Source organism: Ranitomeya imitator, chromosome 4, assembly GCF_032444005.1.
Source record: "Ranitomeya imitator isolate aRanImi1 chromosome 4, aRanImi1.pri, whole genome shotgun sequence".
Lineage (NCBI taxonomy): Eukaryota > Metazoa > Chordata > Amphibia > Anura > Dendrobatidae > Ranitomeya > Ranitomeya imitator.
In genome coordinates, this window is record NC_091285.1 from 301,333,945 (window position 1) to 301,354,097 (window position 20,153).

Here is a 20,153-nt window from a genome sequence, read left to right on the forward strand (position 1 = left end):
CGAGGGTAGCGGTGTCTTGATGTTATAAAAGGTTGTGAGGACCTGGCCTGGCAGTAAACAGGGGGGTCCAGGTACCATAACAGTACACAGACAACATTCACTTGAATGGGGGGCATGAACATCCAGTGTTGACAGCGTGGAAAACACCGCTTCTGATAAGTGTTAAAATCATTACCGCTGGTCAGACAGCCGCGGTTTTCATGCTGTCAAATGACAGTGTGACAGTGTAACCTTGCAGCTGTGATTGGAGGTATAAAGTTTTACCTGCGGTCACTGATGTCGTCTGATGGGGCTATTGCTCCCAGCAGCCAACATCTGCTGCCACTAATAACAGTGAGAGCAGGAGCGGCAGATGGGATTATTCATCAGCCGGTGCCTGCGCTAATTTAAAAAGAATATTTAAATATATCATTAAAAATAATATTTAAACATATCATTAAAAAAATGGAGTGGGTTGATATTCTCAGGTTGGTAAGGGGCCATGATATTGCCCCCACCTCAGCCTAAAAATAGCAGCTCGCAGTTACCCAGAATAGGCATATCTATTAGGTGTGCAAATTCTGGCGCATTGTCTGGCTCTTCCCACTTGCCCTGTAGCGGTGGCAAGTGGGGTAATACTTGTGGGGTTGATGTCACCTTTGTATTGTCCAGTGACATCAAGCTCATGGGTTAGTAATGGAGAGGCATCTAAAAGACACCAATCCATTACTAATTCTATAGTGATATTTGGGCGGGCCAATATCCATGACCCCTTACTAGCCTGAGAATACCTTTCCCCAGCTGTCTGCTTTACAAAGGCTGGTTATCAAAAATGTAGGGACTTCATGCCGTTTTTTTATGATTTATTTAAACAGTTTAAAAAACAGTGTGAGGACCCCTCTACTCTAGATAACCAGCCTTGCTAATGCTGACAGCTGAGAGTTGCAGCCCCTAACTGTGAGTTTTGCCTGGCTGGTCATCAAAAATATAGGGCAACTCCCGCTGCTTTTTTTAAAATTATTATTTATTTACAGTGAGGGCGCCGGCTGATGAATACTCCCATCAGACATCCTCCTGTCCTTGCTGTTATTAGCAGGCGTCGGCTGATGGGAGCAGTAGTCCCATCAGCCGACACCAGTGACCGCAGGTAAACTTTATACCTCCAATCACAGCTGTGGGCTCACGCTGTAATTTGACAGCGTGGAAACTGCGGCTGTCTGACTGACGCAACAAACATCGGTGTTCAGGGGGGGAATGAGCCGAACCCAAAAATAAAGACGAACATCCTGGTGAAGTCCGTGCCCAAACAGTAACTCTCTTCTCTCTACTTGTAACTTTTGGAGCTGGGCATGAAGATTCGTAAGAACTTTCTCGCTTATGATTATTAGATTTCTAATTGCAGTGTACTTTTCATGCATGCTTTTAAACCCAACCTGGTTCTTTGGACTAATTAACATGTATGGTTTGGGTGAATGTGCATGTTTTCTTTTTCAGAACGGAGAGTGAGAAATAAGCTGCTGCCAAATGACTCAGGAGCTACTCATCTCCTGGGGTAATGAAGGAATGAGTCCAGTCTTTCTTTTCTTTGTCATCTGCCCCCTAAACATTAGTAGGCCAATGTTATTAAAGTAAAGAGGTTAAGATGAATTGGATCTACCGTTATATGTGTAGGCACTCTTCAAGAACATAAAAACATACACATGTACATTTCTACAGTAAGCTTAACATTCAGAAAAATGAGCGCAGGTTACAGGGAATCTGCCACCAGGTTTTTGCTATCCCATCAAAATACAGCGGATGTAGGCAAAGAGACAACCATTCCAGTGATGTCTTAATTCCAGGGCTGCATGTTCTACTTTCAATTATATCTCAGTTTTTTTCTGCTACAGATCTACAAAATTTCTTTCTAAATGCTGAACTCTGTATAACTCCGCCCACATCACTGATTGGTAGCTTTCTGTGTACACTGGGCATAGGCAGAAAGGTGCCAATCAACGATGGGGATAGGGTAACATAGTTAGTAAGGCCGAAAAAAGACATTTGTCCATCCAGTTCAGCCTATATTCCATCATAATAAATCCCCAGATCTACGTCCTTCTACAGAACCTAATAATTATATGATGTAGGGTTATACAGAGCTTATGAATATGGAGGACTACAAGGCAGCAGGTTTACTAGTCCTATGTGATCAGCAGGAGATTATCAAAACAACAGCAAACAGACCAATAAGTGACACAAAGGTGGAATCAGGTTCGCGGTCTTTATAATATGCTGCTTTCAGATTAGGTGGCAAAAGCCTGGTGAAAATTGCAAAAAAATGGCATGCATGTTCCAGGGTCAGTAATCCAGTAATCTTGTCCCTTTATGTTGGTGCTCATAAAACCCATGCATTATGCATCCCCCAAACACCTTGAGACAGTTAGGCTATGTGCACACGTTCAGGATTTCTCTCAGAAAATTCCTGAGAAAAACCGGACATTTTCTGCAAGAAATCCGCAAGAAAACCGCATGCGTTTTATGCCGCGTTTTTTTTTCCCGGACATTTCCCAATGCATTTTGTAGTGGGAAATCCGCAAAAAACCCGCAAAATTTATGAACATGCTGCGGTTTTTACCGCAATGCGTTTTTTTCGCGGAAAAAAACGCATCATGTGCACAAAACATGCGGAATTCATTCTAAAGGATGGGATGCTTATTGTATGCGTGTTTTTTGGCGGTTTTATAGCGTTTTTATCGGGAAAAAAACCTGAAAAATCCACAACGTGTGCACACAGCCTTACAGGTGTACCAGCCAGCAACAGCAGACAAAAAGACTTCCATTGAGCAACAATGAATCTCAAGCAAAAAAAAAACAGCACAAAAGAAAACCATTGGTGTCCATACAAATCGGATAACTTCTCTCACATTATAAACTGCAATGAAAAATGTCTGCATGCGTATACATACATGAGATGTAATGAGTGGCACCTGCACTAATTGTTATGCAAATGTTATTATAAAGGAAAATAAACACACGTAATGGAAGATTTTACATTTCCACAAGTCACTGTGTATTCTATATTTTAATGAGTCTATAAGGAACTGTTTAGGCTCCCTTATAATAATTCTATTTTTTCTGTGTGGTTTTGTTAAGCCATGTTCACACAGTCAGTATTTGGTCAGTATTTTACCTCAATATTTGTAAGCCAAAACCAGGAGTGGGTGATAAATACAGAAGTGGTGCATATGTTTCTATTATACTTTTCCTCTGATTGTTCCACTCCTGGTTTTGGCTTACAAATACTGAGGTAAAATACTGACCAAATACTGATAGTGTGCACGTGGCCTTAACCAGAGTTTGGAGTACGCAGACCTAACAAACTGCAACAGAGACCCAGAAGTGTCACACACTCTACAAGTGATTTCTAAACAAGCATATAACAAGCTGTGATCATGAAAGTCAACAGTAATTCATGTTTTTTTTTTTTTTTTGTAGATATCATGCGGGTTGTAAGATGTCTTACAGGCAATGCACCCTGAGAAAAAATATACAAATTGGTATCATTGGTCTGGCTGATTTCCTTAATGGGAACCGGTCATCAGTTGTGATATATATAAGTTACAGCCTCCACCTTTACGGGATGATATGTAGCATGCTATAATGCTGTATATCTGCCCCCAACCCGACCAGTACGAGAAGAAAAATATCTCGGTCTGGTCCGAGGGGTATCACTCTTCTTGGTCCAGCGCCTCACATATTCTTGTGATGCCACCCGCCTGCTGGCATCATGTGGATGACACGTCGCTGCATCATCCACACAGTCTGCTCGGCATCGCACTCCTGCGCCGGCGTACTTATAACAAAATCCTGCAGGACGCAGGTGCTGGGAAAGGTCAAAGAGGCCCAGCGCCTGCGTCCAACCAACCAAGAAGAAGGACGGCATCGCAAGAGGATGGGAGGCGCTGGAACAAGAAGAGCGACACCCCTTGGACCGGACCACCCCGCAGGTGAGTATAATGAAAAAAAAAAATTTCTTCTCTTCCAGGACAGGTTGGGGGCTTATATACAACATTATAGAATACTATATAAGCCCTGAAAGGCAGTGGCCGTAACCCGCATCGGCCAAACTTGGTGACAAGTTCCCTTTAATCATGATTCAAGGCTCTTTAATAGAGATGTATAATCAGAAAATGACCTATTGTTTAAATCAGTTTTTTTGTGTTCAATTTACTCTTTTCAGACCACAGTCTATATTTAAAAATAAAAAAATTGCAATTTTTCATATGGGCTTTTGGGTGTATTTTAGACTTATTCTACCTGTTACTTCAGACAGTTTTCAGCAGTCTCACAATCAGAACAGGCAGATTACAGGTAACACCTCCATACATTCTTTAGTACAAAAAATAAAGTTGAAGCCAGTCTTTTGCTGCTAATGTACATGTGAATTTTCCTGAATAGGAAGTATGAGTGTAAAATAACACCAGTAGCCGGTGTGAAAATAGCAACATTTCCAATACGATTTTAATACAGATCATTATATGAAAAACAATAAATTAATAATTTTTTTTTTAAATGCATTTAAAACACCAGGTCATTTTCTAATGGCACATTTCCTTTCATTGGTTGGACACTGATACTAGTTTTTCTTATATAACAATCTACGGTATTTTATTTTATTTGTTCCCAGAAATGAGAATGCCATTTTAAAACCATAAAGGTTAAAAGACACAGCAAGCAACCTGGCAGGGGACTTGGCTCGCTGTTTCTCTTAAAGAGAATGTGTTATATTCGTGTTTACTGTTGACATTTTGTCTTTCAAGGAAGAAAATATTTTTTTGAATGGAAATGTCTTACAGAAAAGATCACGTAGGTTATGCAGGTTTGCAGAATGAACTCCGCTTTAAGACATGATCTCAATATGAAAAATATTTTTTAAAGCGAGTCAGCCAGAAGTAAAAAAACAAAAACAAAACATAATGTAAACAATAAAATGTAATTTCACTGGATAAATATTAAAAAGATCATAAAAATGGTAAACTTACAGATAAAACTTTAACAGTAAAGTATAGTATGCTTTCCTTTGTTGTAATTTTGTCTAATAATAGCTTTAATGAACAAGTCAAAAGCTCTCTATACAAAGAAAAGAGACCGGAAAGGCACAAAGCGAAAATAGGGTCTTATCTGGGTGGCAATGTGAAAAGACTACCAAGAAGCTGTAGGAGCGATCAGCACAAAATAGGGTCTTAACTGAGGAATCCAGTAGTCCCATGCTTAGGATTAAACTCACCTGTTGAATCTGTTAAAACGGCATATAATAGAGTCTGCTGCGGCAGATATACGGGTCAGCAAGTGATCATCGGACATTAAGGTAAAAGGGATTATTGGCCAAATTTCCATGCTGCCGAAAGGATTGACACATATATCCCAGTAGAGTTTAAATTATGGTTTATGGTTTACTCTAGAGTTACTTCTTCTTCAGGAAAGACCACATGCATAACAAGATATTATACAGTTAAGTCCATTTATATTTGGACAGAGACAACATTTTTCTAATTTTGGTTAAAGACATTACCACAAGGAATTTTAAACAAAACAATTCAGATGCAGTTGAAGTTCAGACTTTCAGCTTTCATTTGAGGGTATCCACATTAAAATTGGATGAAGGGTTTATGAGTTTCAGCTCCTTAACATGTGCCACCCTGTTTTTAAAGGGACCAAAAGTAATTGGACAGATTCAATAATTTTAAATAAAATGTTCATTTTTAGTACTTGGTTGAAAACACTTTGTTGGCAATGACTGCCTGAAGTCTTGAACTCATGGACATCACCAGACGCTGTGTTTCCTCCTTTTTGATGCTCTGCCAGGCCTTCACTGCGGTGGTTTTCAGTTGCTGCTTGTTTGTGGGCCTTTCTGTCTGAAGTTTAGTCTTTAACAATTGAAATGCATGCTCAATTGAGTTTAGATCAGGTGACTGACTTGGCCATTCAAGAATATTCCACTTCTTTGCTTTAATAAACTCCTGGGTTGCTTTGGCTTTATGTTTTGGGTCATTGTCCATCTGTAGTATGAAACGACGACCAATCAGTTTGGCTGCATTTGGCTGGATCTTAGCACACAGTATGTCTTTGAATACCTCAGAATTCATTCGACTGCTTCTGTCCTGTGTCACATCATCAATAAACACTAGTGACCAAATGCCACTGGCAGCCATGCATGCCCAAGCCATCACACTGCCTCTGCCGTGTTTTACAGATGATGTGGTATACTTCGGATCATGAGCTGTACCACGCCTTCGTCATACTTTTCTCTTTCCATCATTCTGGTAGAGGTTGATCTTGGTTTCATCTGTCCAAAGAATGTTCTTCCAGAACTGTGCTGGCTTTTTTAGATGTTTTTTTAGCAAAGTCCAGTCTAGCCTTTTTTATTCTTGATGCTTATGAGTGGCTTGCACCATGCAGTGAACCCTCTGTATTTACTTTCATGCAGTCTTCTCTTTATAGTAGATTTGGATATTGATACGCCTACCTCCTGGAGAGTGTTGTTCACTTGGTTGGCTGTTGTGAAGGGGTTTCTCTTCACCATGGAGATTATTCTGCGATCATCCACCACTGTTGTCTTCCGTGGGCGCCCAAGTCTTTTTGCATTGATGAGTTCACCAGTGCTTTCTTTCTTTCTCAGGATGTACCAAACTGTAGATTTTGCCACTCCTAATATTGTAGCAATCTCTCTTGATGGGTTTTTTCTGTTTTTGCAGCTTAAGGATGGCTTGTTTCACCTTCATGGAGAGCTCCTTTGACCGCATGTTTACTTCACAGCAAAGCCTTCCAAATGCAAGCAACACACTTAAATCAACTCCAGGCCTTTTATCTGCTTAATTGAGAATGACATAATGAAGGGATTGCCCACACCTGTCCATGAAATAGCCTTGGAGTCAATTGTTCAATTACATTTGGTCCCATTAAAAACAGGGTGGCACATGTTAAGGAGCTGAAACTCCTAGACCCTTCATCCAATTTTAATATGGATACCCTCAAATGAAAGCTGAAAGTCTGAACTTCAACTGCATCTGAATTGTTTTGTTTAAAATTCATTGTGGTAATGTCTATAACCAAAATTAGAAAAATGTTGTCTCTGTCCAAATATATATGGACCTAACTGAACATGTGGTCTTTCCTGAAGAAGAAGTAACTCTATACTTTGATACGCGTAGAATAAACCACAACCTTAATTAAGCTCTACTGGGATGTACATCTCAATCCTTTCGGCGGCACAGAAGTCTGTCCACTAATCCCTTTTCCCTTAATCTCAAAAGACTAGAATGATGGTGCTGCCTTGGTCGGGTTGTGTGCACACCAACACTGGTAACACTTAAGACTGTTGCAGACCCACGAGAGGATAAAAGTGCAGGTAATGGAGAAACAAATGGGTTAAGTCTGAACTGCCATGTAGCAAGGCTGAAGAATTTCAATCTGAGCAGAAGTGGTTTATTTGTCAACGCGTTTCGAACTTTATAAACTTTTTCTTTAGGACAACTACGATAGACCACTCTATAGTAGTTGTCCGGAAGAAGTTTATATACTGCGAAACGCGTTGCCAAACCATTTATTCTCGGATTTGCATTCTTCATTGTTCCTACACGGCAGCGCAGAATTTACCCATTTGTTTCTCCATTACCTGCAGAAGCTCTCTACACAGTTCTACAGGATAAATATCTATTGGAAACATCACACATTTTTCAACCTGATAACAATGCACACTAAGTGTATATATTTTATTCTAGCTAGCTAGGTAGGAGATACATCTCTACCACAGACTGTTGATCATCATATCTTTTAAGAGAACAATAACTAAGGTATGTTGAAATCCAATATGCCTGATCCGCCACACCCTCTGAAGCAGATATTAGGGAACAGTCAGCCTAACGTTAGATCACCAAAGTAAGCTAGATCAATTTTTATACACATTAAAGCAACATCGACATTAGGTCCCCATGTACTTAATTTTAAATACTCAAATTAAATTTAAAAAAATGTACATTCTAATTAATGTTTTAACCATTTGTGGTTATACTTTATAAAAAAAAAACAAAAAAACACTGTAGCTACTTACTTGTTGGCAACAAAGCGCATAACAGTCCAATCTTTAGGAAACATTTCCGGCCTGATAAGAATTCGAAACACCGTAAAAATTTGCAACAAAAAATCCTGTAAATAAAAATCACACATTTTAAAATACAATGAAACATAGTTTTTTTTATCTCTTTATCTGGAATTTATGGGAACAAAGAAGGGTCAGCACATATTAATATTTCACAAAGCTTAATCAACAGAAAACAGAACGGAATGTTTTCATTTTGCATATTATGAGGAAACCAGCTCAATTAAATGGTTAAATATAAGACGCACTGGAAAATAAAGGGTGGCGACATACTTTCGATAGCTGTCAGGAGATCACTCATCTGACAACTATTCTTTCTGACCAACTCGTACACTTGCACTCTGGCCTTGGGTGAGCATTTTCAATCAGAAAATAGGAGTAAGCCTCTATTACACAACTCTCCAGGAAGCTTATCTTCCTGGTCAACAAAAGGATGCGGTAAGTTGAAACTCACCATGCCCAATTCTTCGTTCTTTCCTGACATCTTCTATTAACAGAGACATAAGACCTCTCATACATTTCTCCATTTACAAATGTCACATAAAGGGTAAAACCGGAAATCACCAGCTCAACTATGTTTCCAACTTGGGATTTTGGAGTGCCTAGAGCAGAAGCTTTTGCAAGGTGAAGGTCGATTGAAAACACAGGTGGGGATGTCCAGCTCAATCCAAATGACTTAAAATTAACACTATTTCAAACATTTAAAATTCAGAGAAGAGTTGAGAAACGATACTGATCATCAAGGTGTTTCAACGCTATATGCGTACTAAACCTTGATTAAAAACGTATATAGCGCATGAAACGAGTTGATGCAGTATCTTTTCTTAACTCTTCTCGGAGTTTTATATATTTGAAATTAAGTGCTAATTTTAACCGAGTGGGCTCGAGACTGACCACCCCACCTCTTTTTCTAGAAATGTAATCCCTAATCTGATTATTAAAATTAATTTTTGGATCTTGCACTGGAATGGGAAGCACTTTTGGGAAGCATTACTACCACAAAAGAGACAAACTAGATTGAGTATGGGTCACCACGAGGTTACTTCAAGCTCTCCTTGAATTGATGATATGAGCTTTTTGCTACGCTAACAAGGTTTAATATATACAGTACAGAGCAAAAGTTTGGACACACCTTCTCATTTAAAGATTTTTCTGTATTTTCATGACTATGAAAATTGTAAATTCACACTGAAGGCATCAAAACTATGAATTAACACATGTGGAATTATATACTTAACAAAAAAGTGTGAAACAACTGAAAATATGTCTTATATTCTAGGTTCTTCAAAGGAGCCACCTTTTGTTTTGGTGACTGCTTTGCACACTCTTGGCATTCTCTTGATGAGCTTCAAGTGGTAGTCACCGGGAATGGTCTTCCAACAATCTTGAAGGAGTTCCCAGAGATACTTAGCACTTGTGGCCTTTTTGCCATCACTCTGCGGTCCAGCTCACCCCAAACCATCTCGATTGGGTTCAGGTCTGGTGACTGTAGAGGCTAGGTCATCTACTGTAACACTCCATCACTCTCCTTCTTGGTCAAATAGCCCTTACACAGCCCGTAGGTGTGTTTGTGGTCATTGTCCTGTTGAAAAATAAATGATGGTCCAACTAAACGCAAACCGGATGGAATAGCATGCCGCTGCAAGATGCTGTGGTAGCCATGCTGGTTCAGTATGCCTTCAATATTGAATAAATCCCCAACAGAGTCATCAGCAAAGAACTCCCACACCATCACACCTCCTCCTCCATGCTTCACGGTGGGAACCAGGCATGTAGAGTCCATCCGTTTACCTTTTCTGTGTCGCACAAAGACACGGTGGTTGGAGCCAAAGATCTCAAATTTGGACTCATCAGACCAAAGCACAGATTTCCACTGGTCTAATGTCCATTCCTTGCGTTCTTAAGCCCAAACATGTCTCTTCTGCTTGTTGCCTGTCCTTAGCAGTGGTTTCCTAGCAGCTATTTTACCATGAAGGCTTGCTGCACAAAATCTCCTCTTAACAGTTGTTGTAGAGATGTGTCTGCTGATAGAACTCTGTGTGGCATTGACCTGGTCTCTAATCTGAGCTGCTCTTAACCTGCAATTCCTGAGGCTGGTGACTCCGATAAACTTATCCTCAGAAGCAGAGGTGACTCTTGGTCTTCCTTTCCTGGGGCAGTCCTCATGTGAGTCAGTTTCTTTGTACTGCTTGATGGTTTTGGCAACTGCACTTGGGGACACTTTCAAAGTTTTCCCAATTTTTTGGACTGACTGACCTTCATTTCTTAAAGTAATGATGGCCACTTGTTTTTCTTTACTTAGCTGCTTTTTTTCTTTCCATAATACAAATTCTAACAGTCTATTCAGTTGGACTATCAGCTGTGTATCCACCAGACTTCTGCACATCACAATGGTCCCAACCCCATTTATAAGGCAAGAAATCCCACTTATTAAACCTGACAGGGCACACCTGTGAAGTAAAAACCATTTCCGGTGACTACCTCTTGAAGCCCATCAAGAGAATGCCAAGAGTGTACAAAGCAGTTATCAAAGCAAAAGGTGGCTACTTTGAAGAACCTAGAATATAAGACATATTTTCAGTTGTTTCACACTTTTTTGTTAAGTGTATAATTCCACATGTGTTAATTCATAGTTTTGATGACTTCAGTGTGAATTTACAGTTTTCATAGTCATGAATATACAAAAAAAATCTTTAAATGAGAAGGTGTGTCCAAACTTTTGCTCTGTACTGTATATAAAATATTTTTTACACATTGTTATAAACAGTTTCTCACTGACATACTAAAATACCGCAGGATAATGGGTTAACCTATCTTAAAAAGTGATGACACGTCAGTCGGACTGACCATTGGGATCCCCACCAATCCTGAGAAATTGCTGCATTAGGACTATGTTACATTGTTTGTTTCATCCTACTATTTACCTGGAATCGAACTGCACTGTGCTCAGGTGAGACAACGCTGTGTAGGGAAAACAGTAAAGTAAATGCTGCTCTACTATGGCTGTGCTAACCTTTCATTCTCAGTAGTAAACCCAGAAATCAGACCCCCCTAATCATACAGTGATAGCTTATCCCACATACTTGGATGACAAACATTATGATGCATCATTATCCTGAACATCGCAAAAGTATCTCTTATATAAGGATTAAGTTCCAATGATGAGAGTTATAGAAATTTATTTCAAATGTTGCAATTTTAAGTTAGTCATAAAAGTAAAAAACTTCAAAATGCACTGCCTAATTGAAATACATGGGTTTTCTGAAAAGATGTATGACTTCGTAGTTAATTATAAATGAAAATATGTCCTTCATTAGCTAAGTACGGTACTAAATTATGAAGTACTCAACAAAAAGTGCACTGTTCAGGAGGCCACTTAAAAGACCTCTGTGGAAATTATTCTCAAATATTTTATGCTGCAGACTTGATTTATTTTTGATGAACGCCATCTTCATATACAAGGGCTGAGATAGGACGTCCTTTGATGTGTAGCAGAGAATCTAAATGGTAGACACCGAGGACTGGCTCACTGGTGGGATAAGGCTATTATAAATCGATGTAAGGAAGTAGTAACGTTTCATTTTCATTAGTGCCTAGACCAGACGGGCACAACGGAATATTACAGTACTATTGCCTGAAATTTCTTACGTAAATTAATATCACAATTAATTCCTTTTATACGGAGAGTTCTGCTTACTAACACTTGTTTTCTTATGTTAGACATTGTAGCCACCATCACAGAGAACACTTGTAATCTGCAGAGACAACCACCATCACTGGACAAATGAAGCATTACCTACCAACCACTAGAATCATGGGTTATCTGTGTAATGTTCAGGCCTGCCTGGCTCTTCAGAAAGAGATATACATTCTTCAATCTTTATTCCAACTAATGCATAGAGGGCAGAGCTAGGTGGTTTGCTGGGACCCCCACAGAGTCTTAGAACCAGGGCCCATGTGCAAGGAATGGTGATAGATCATAATTCCCGATTGCTGGGGTCTGACCACTGGAATTCTCAATGATTCCATGAAAGGCAGCTCTGAAGAACCCTGTGTAAATGGAGTGGTGGTCGATTATACACACCACTCATTCATTCTTAATAATACCACTGAAGATAGCTGAGCACCTCACTTGGCTGGGATTCAGCACTCAGATAATCCACCATCAGCCGGTCAGAACCTCCAGTTCTTGGGATCAGAAGGAGTCCCAGCAGTCAGGAAGCTATCCCCTATTGCAGTGGTCCACAACCTTTCTGACCGTGAGAGCCACATTCAGCTCTGCAGGAGGATCACAAGCCACATCCAGCTCCTTTCCCCCTCACAGTAGTGGCAACCAAAGCCCACATTACGGTATAATGATAACCAAAATTCCACACAAATCACCTAAAAGCAGTATACCAAGATCAAGGAGTTCCCACCACATTCAGCATTCTCCCATCACGCACTCCCAACACAGTCACATCCATCTTCAAGCACCTCCTCTGACCGGTAGTATCATCCTGTCTACAGCATACCGCACTTAAATTATCTCCAAACCTCCAAGACCAGTAGATGTGTACCCAGATTTGCTCTTCTGTTCAGGGCTACTCATAAAGTTCACCATTTTGAGATGTGCTCTTCATACCAGTTTACTAAATCTGGAGCTAACGCACCAAGCTGGCAGACAGCCATGAGCCACAATTCATGGGACTGCAAGCCACATGTGGCTCCCGAGCTACAGGTTGAGGACCCCTGCCCTATCGGATGGATAGTGGATAATTTAACTTGAGAATACCCTTTAACTTACGTTTAGAGACACAGATACACCAAAAAATAAAGGATTGTTAAATAAATAAATATATATATTTACCAAATTAAAATAAATAGCCTTTATTAAGGTGAGAGTGGCACAATAAATGTTAAATATAAAATAAAAAAGTACGCAAATTTATGACAGGAAAATTGGATAAAAAATCACATATAAAAATAACGCAATAGATATAAATTGGTGTCCCCAATGTAGAAAATGCACACTATATGCCAATATAGTAGATAAAATAAAAAATAATAAAAAATGTGAGAGGACGAAGGAAGATTTTCCGAAACGCGCGTCGGGGTGCGCGGTGACGGGACTTGGTGACCCTCATAAGGTATATTGCAGATACTATTGTCTCTTTTATGGGTGTTTGCTATTTTGCACTCTGCACCTTACAAGTGTTTTTTATTGTGCCCGCAGGTCTGATTTTTTATCCTGTGGTTCCACACATACACTGTTCTTCTTTTTGCACATTTTTTTATTGTTGCAATTATTGGTGTTCATTGTTTAGTGCGTGAATCTACCTTTGCACTGTATATTATATATTTATCTCTCCCATTTTTTATTATTTTTTAATTTATCTACTATATTGGCATATAGTCTGCATTTTCTACATTGGGGTCACCAATTTATATCTATTGCGATATTTTTATATGTGATTTTTTTATCCAATTTTCCTGTCATAAATTCGCGTACTTTTTTTTTATATATAACTTTTATTGTGCCACTCTCTCCTTAATAAAGGCTATTTATACTGATCTCCTGTGTGGGTACACTCTTTCGGCCATTCATGTTTTAGTTGTTGTGGTTGGTCTATCCATTAACATTTTCTACACATGACGCCTAAAAAGTACACGCTGGTTTACCTTTGAAAGTTAGAAAAATACATCATAATTCTACTAGACATATAATTTAAGCACCACAAATACTGAAAAATAGGAAGACCTTTGTGATAAAGACTTACTCGAAGTTCATCCTTCGTGTTGAAGCTTTCTAAAAGTTGTTGGTAATGTCTGTCCGTCATTTGTCGTAACAGGGACAGCAAAGATGCAACAAATTCACCCTGAAACAATATAAGAATATCATACAAATAAGTTCCTTATAAAAGTAGAAGTCATTTAGACCAGGAGTGTCAAACTGCATTCCTCGAGGGCTGCAAACAGGTCATGTTTTCAGGATTTCCTTGTACTGCACAGGTGATAATTTAATCACCAACTCATTATTTGTGTAGGTGATTAAATTATCACATGTGCAGTACAAGGAAATCCTGAAAACATGACCTGTTTGCAGCCCTCGAGGAATGCAGTTTGACACCCCTGATTTAGACTCTGTTCACATCTGCTTCACAGATTCTATTTTTAACCCAACAATGATCTCACAGGATGCTATGTTATTCTTTCTTGGTAAGATTTAAGACCCCATAATAGTGGGGTGTGTGGAGCAGTGTAAGTGCCCACCATGCGCCCAATCTGTGCCCAGCATGACATTTCATTTTTCTCTTTCTACAATCACAGATGTAAACCTTAAAAGCAAAATAAAACTTTATATATAGACCCTGCATGTTCTGCATTTATAGAACTATTAAAACTGCTCCTTGTATTTACAGATGAGAAGCTAGAATTGGGGACCAGTGATGTCGCTTGCACTAAGCTCATACATGCCACAGAATGACAAGGACATACTGTAAGAGCTTACTGACATTTAATTGGCTCTGTGGGGAAGGACATGACAAATTCTGAACACTCAGCAAAGCTGCGCAGCGCTGCCAAGTATATAGCTGAAAATCAGCAACCAGATGATCTTCATAAGATCTGACATCATGAAAAAAATATAATATACGGTATATATATTTGAAAAACCATTTTTGCAATTCTGAACATTTTGACTGCGGCATAAAGACGACAAACCCGACCTGAAGGATAATAGTTGTAGGAATCCATTTTTGCGGTTATGACTAGTGCCATTGATCTAAATAATACATTGGTTTATTATAGGGGTTGATACAAGTATAGTAGTGCATTATTGGCAGGTTTGCTAACAATTTTTAAAGGAGAAAAAACATTTCTTATTGAAACAAAAAGTTTAATTCATTTTTTGGGGCAACTTTTTTTTTAATCTAAACTGTTTAATTTTAGCGTGCACACTTAGCTGGATTAGATTGCAGATGCCATGATTTGCAGAGCCCCCGAGGTGCCATAAAGCAGCAAACCCTCACAAGTAACCCACGGGGAATCGAGATAAAAAATGAAAATGATTTTTCCCCTGGCTAAAATGTTACTTTAACCAAACATATTTAATTCTTACAAGGGGTAATAGGAGAAAATGGCTGCCATAATTTGTTGTACTATTACTACTCAATGTGGCAGTAACTCATATGTGGATGTACACTACTGTCTAAGCAACCGATAGGGTCGGGAAAGGAAGGTGCGCCATTAACTTTTGGATGGCACATTTTGTTTGAATATAAAAAATACATTTTCTATTGTGGGCACCATAAGCAAGGCCTCTGAAGTGTCAGATCGCCGATAGATGCTACTGCGCAGGCGCGTCTGGTGTCACTTTGAGGATTTTTTTTCTTCAGAATCAATGTATATAACTTATAAGTAAAACAATTTAATGCACATTATACATGCGATATTTGCTGTAGTGCAGGCACCGCCGCCGTCACCTGCCTGCTGAATGTGATTTGGGGGGGGGGGGGGATTACAGAGAGGAGTTGTGTGGAGAGGAATATTACAGAGAGCAGCAGTGTGTGGAAAGTTAAGGATAAGATCTGTGTGGGGGGAATATTATGGAGTGGAGCTATATGGGAAATTACGGAACAGAGCTGAGTGGGGGGAATATTACATAGAGTTGTGTGGGGGACATTATGGATACAGGCAGCGTGGGGGACCATTACGGAGATTGGCAGTGTGGGATGGACATTATGGAGAGAACAGTGTGGTGGGAATATTATGGAGAGGGCAGTGTGAGGGGAATATTATGGAGAGGCCAGTGAGGGGGGAATATTAAGGAGAGGGCAGTGTGGGAGGGACATTATGGAGAGGGCAGTGTGGTGGGAATATTAAGGAGAGGGAAGTGGTGGGAATATTATGGAGAGGGCAGTGTGGGAGGGACATTATGGAGGGGGCACTGTGGTGGGAATATTATGGAGAGGGCAGTGTGGGAGGGACATTATGGAGAGGGCAATGCGGTGGGAATATTACGGAGAGGGCAGTGTGGGAGGGACATTATGGAGAGGAAAATGTGGTGGGAACATTATGGAGAGGGCAGTGTGGGGGGAATATTAAGGAGAGGGCAGTGTGGGAGGGACATTATGGAGATGGCAGTGTCGGGGGAATATTATGGAGAGGCCAGTGTGGGGGGAATATTAAGGAGAGGGCAGTGTGGAGGGAATATTATGGAGAGGGCAGTGTGGGGGGAATATTAAGGAGAGGGTAGTGGAGAGGGAATATCATGGAGAGGGCAGTGTGGTGGGAATATTATGGAGAGGGCAGTGTGGGAGGGACATTATTGAGAGGGCAATGTGGTGGGAATATTATGGAGAGGGCAGTGTGGGAGGGACATTATGGAGAGGGCAATGTGGTGAGAATATTATGGAGAGGGCAGTGTGGGAGGGACATTATGGGGAGGGCAATGTGGTGGGAATATTATGGAGAGGGCAGTGTGGGAGGGACATTATGGAGAGGGGAATATGGTGGGAATATTATGGAGAGGGCAGTGTGGGGGGAATATTAAGGAGAGGGCAGTGTGGGAGGGACATTACGGAGATGGCAGTGTCGGGGGAATATTATGGAGAGGCCAGTGTGGGGGGAATGTTAAGGAGAGGGTAGTGTGGAGGGAATATTATGGAGAGGGCAGTGTGGTGGGAATATTATGGAGAGGGCAGTGTGGGAGGGACATTATGGAGAGGGCAATGTGGTGGGAATATTATGGATTTGAGGGCAGTGTGGGGGGAACATTAAGGAGAGGGCAGTGTGAGGGGAATATTATGGAGAGGAGTAGTGTGAAGGGGAATATTATGGAGAGGGCAGTGTGGGAGGGACATTATGTAGAGGGCAGTGTGGGGGGAATATTATGGAGAGGGCAGTGTGGGGGAATATTATGAAGAGGAGCAGTGTGGGAGGTATATTATGGAGAGGGCAGGGTAAGGGGAATATTATCGAGAGGGCAGTGTGGGGGGAATATTATGGATAGGAGCAGTGTGGGAGGGACATTATGGAGAGGGCAGTGTGGAATGGACATTATGGAGATGGCAGTGTCGGAGGAATATTATGGAGAGGGCAATGTGGTGGGAATATTATGGAGAGGGCAGTGTGGGAGGGACATTATGGAGAAGGCAGTGTGGGGGGAATATTATGGAGAGGTCAGTGTGGGGGGAATATTAAGGAGAGGGCAGTGTGAGGGGAATATTATGGAGAAGGCAGTGTGAGGGGAATATTATGGAGAGGAGTAGTGTGAGGGGAATATTATGGAGAGGGCAGTGTGGGAGGGACATTATGTAGAGGGCAGTGTGGGAGGGGCAGTGTGGAGAGGGCAGTGTGGGGGGAATATTATGGAGAGGGCAATGTGGGGGAATATTATGGAGAGGAGCAGTGTGGGAGGTATATTATGGAGAGGGCAGTGTGAGGGGAATATTATGGAGAGGGCAGTGTGAGGGGAATATTATGAAGAGGGCAGTGTGGGAGGGAATATTATGGAGAGGGCAGTGTGGGGGGAATATTAAGGAGAAGGGAGTGTGAGGGGAATATTATGGAGAGGAGTAGTGTGAGGGGAATATTATGGAGAGGGCAGTGTGGGAGGGACATTATGGAGAGAGCAGTGTGGAGAGGGCAGTGTGGGGGGAATATTATGGAGAGGGCAGTGTGGGGGAATATTATGGAGAGGAGCAGTGTGGGAGGTATATTATGGAGAGGGCAGTGTGGGAGGGACATTATGGAGAGGGCAGTGTGGGGGAATATTATGGAGAGGAGCAGTGTGGGAGGTATATTATGGAGAGGGCAGTGTGAGGGGAATATTATGGAGAGGGCAATGTGGTGGGAATATTATGGATTTGAGGGCAGTGTGGGGGGAACATTAAGGAGAGGGCAGTGTGAGGGGAATATTATGGAGAGGAGTAGTGTGAAGGGGAATATTATGGAGAGGGCAGTGTGGGAGGGACATTATGTAGAGGGCAGTGTGGGGGGAATATTATGGAGAGGGCAGTGTGGGGGAATATTATGAAGAGGAGCAGTGTGGGAGGTATATTATGGAGAGGGCAGGGTAAGGGGAATATTATCGAGAGGGCAGTGTGGGGGGAATATTATGGATAGGAACAGTGTGGAATGGACATTATGGAGATGGCAGTGTCGGAGGAATATTATGGAGAGGGCAATGTGGTGGGAATATTATGGAGAGGGCAGTGTGGGAGGGACATTATGGAGAAGGCAGTGTGGGGGGAATATTATGGAGAGGTCAGTGTGGGGGGAATATTAAGGAGAGGGCAGTGTGAGGGGAATATTATGGAGAAGGCAGTGTGGGAGGGACATTATGTAGAGGGCAGTGTGGGAGGGGCAGTGTGGAGAGGGCAGTGTGGGGGGAATATTATGGAGAGGGCAATGTGGGGGAATATTATGGAGAGGAGCAGTGTGGGAGGTATATTATGGAGAGGGCAGTGTGAGGGGAATATTATGGAGAGGGCAGTGTGAGGGGAATATTATGAAGAGGGCAGTGTGGGAGGGAATATTATGGAGAGGGCAGTGTGGGGGGAATATTATGGAGAGGAGCAGTGTGGGAGGTATATTATGGAGAGGGCAGTGTGAGGGGAATATTATGGAGAGGGCAATGTGGTGGGAATATTATGGATTTGAGGGCAGTGTGGGGGGAACATTAAGGAGAGGGCAGTGTGAGGGGAATATTATGGAGAGGAGTAGTGTGAAGGGGAATATTATGGAGAGGGCAGTGTGGGAGGGACATTATGTAGAGGGCAGTGTGGGGGGAATATTATGGAGAGGGCAGTGTGGGGGAATATTATGAAGAGGAGCAGTGTGGGAGGTATATTATGGAGAGGGCAGGGTAAGGGGAATATTATCGAGAGGGCAGTGTGGGGGGAATATTATGGATAGGAACAGTGTGGAATGGACATTATGGAGATGGCAGTGTCGGAGGAATATTATGGAGAGGGCAATGTGGTGGGAATATTATGGAGAGGGCAGTGTGGGAGGGACATTATGGAGAAGGCAGTGTGGGGGGAATATTATGGAGAGGTCAGTGTGGGGGGAATATTAAGGAGAGGGCAGTGTGAGGGGAATATTATGGAGAAGGCAGTGTGGGAGGGACATTATGTAGAGGGCAGTGTGGGAGGGGCAGTGTGGAGAGGGCAGTGTGGGGGGAATATTATGGAGAGGGCAATGTGGGGGAATATTATGGAGAGGAGCAGTGTGGGAGGTATATTATGGAGAGGGCAGTGTGAGGGGAATATTATGGAGAGGGCAGTGTGAGGGGAATATTATGAAGAGGGCAGTGTGGGAGGGAATATTATGGAGAGGGCAGTGTGGGGGGAATATTAAGGAGAAGGGAGTGTGAGGGGAATATTATGGAGAGGAGTAGTGTGAGGGGAATATTATGGAGAGGGCAGTGTGGGAGGGACATTATGGAGAGAGCAGTGTGGAGAGGGCAGTGTGGGGGGAATATTATGGAGAGGGCAGTGTGGGGGAATATTATGGAGAGGAGCAGTGTGGGAGGTATATTATGGAGAGGACAGTGTGGGAGGGACATTATGGAGAGGGCAGTGTGGGGGAATATTATGGAGAGGAGCAGTGTGGGAGGTATATTATGGAGAGGGCAGTGTGAGGGGAATATTATGGAGAGGGCAGTGTGAGGGGAATATTATGGAGAGGGCAGTGTGGGAGGGACATTATGGAGAGGGCAGTGTGGAGGGAATATTATGGAGAGGGCAGTGTGGGGGGAATATTAAGGAGAAGGGAGTGTGAGGGGAATATTATGGAGAGGAGTAGTGTGAGGGGAATATTATGGAGAAGGCAGTGTGGGAGGGACATTATGGAGAGAGCAGTGTGGAGAGGGTTGTGTGGGGGGAATATTATGGAGAGGGCAGTGTGGGAGAATATTATGGATAGGAGCAGTGTGGGAGGTATATTATGGAGAGGGCAGTGTGGGAGGGACATTATGGAGAGGGCAGTGTGGGAGGGACATTATGGAGAGTGCAGTGTGAGGGGAATATTATGGAGAGGGCAGTGTGGGGGA

At 41.9% G+C, this 20,153-nt stretch overlaps 1 protein-coding gene across 7 annotated transcripts in view; it reads right to left on the minus strand.

Annotated features, from left to right (window-relative positions):
* DOCK4 (dedicator of cytokinesis 4) overlaps positions 1-20,153 on the minus strand; it is a 488,246-nt gene that overhangs the window by 162,213 nt on the left and 305,880 nt on the right. For all 7 annotated transcript variants that reach the window (XM_069764796.1, XM_069764797.1, XM_069764795.1 and 4 more), the window contains 2 exons: positions 13,876-13,974; positions 8,069-8,163 (listed from right to left, as the gene is read on the minus strand). In XM_069764796.1, the coding sequence (XP_069620897.1) occupies positions 8,069-8,163; positions 13,876-13,974 (194 nt within the window). The remainder of the gene's footprint in view (positions 1-8,068; positions 8,164-13,875; positions 13,975-20,153) is intronic.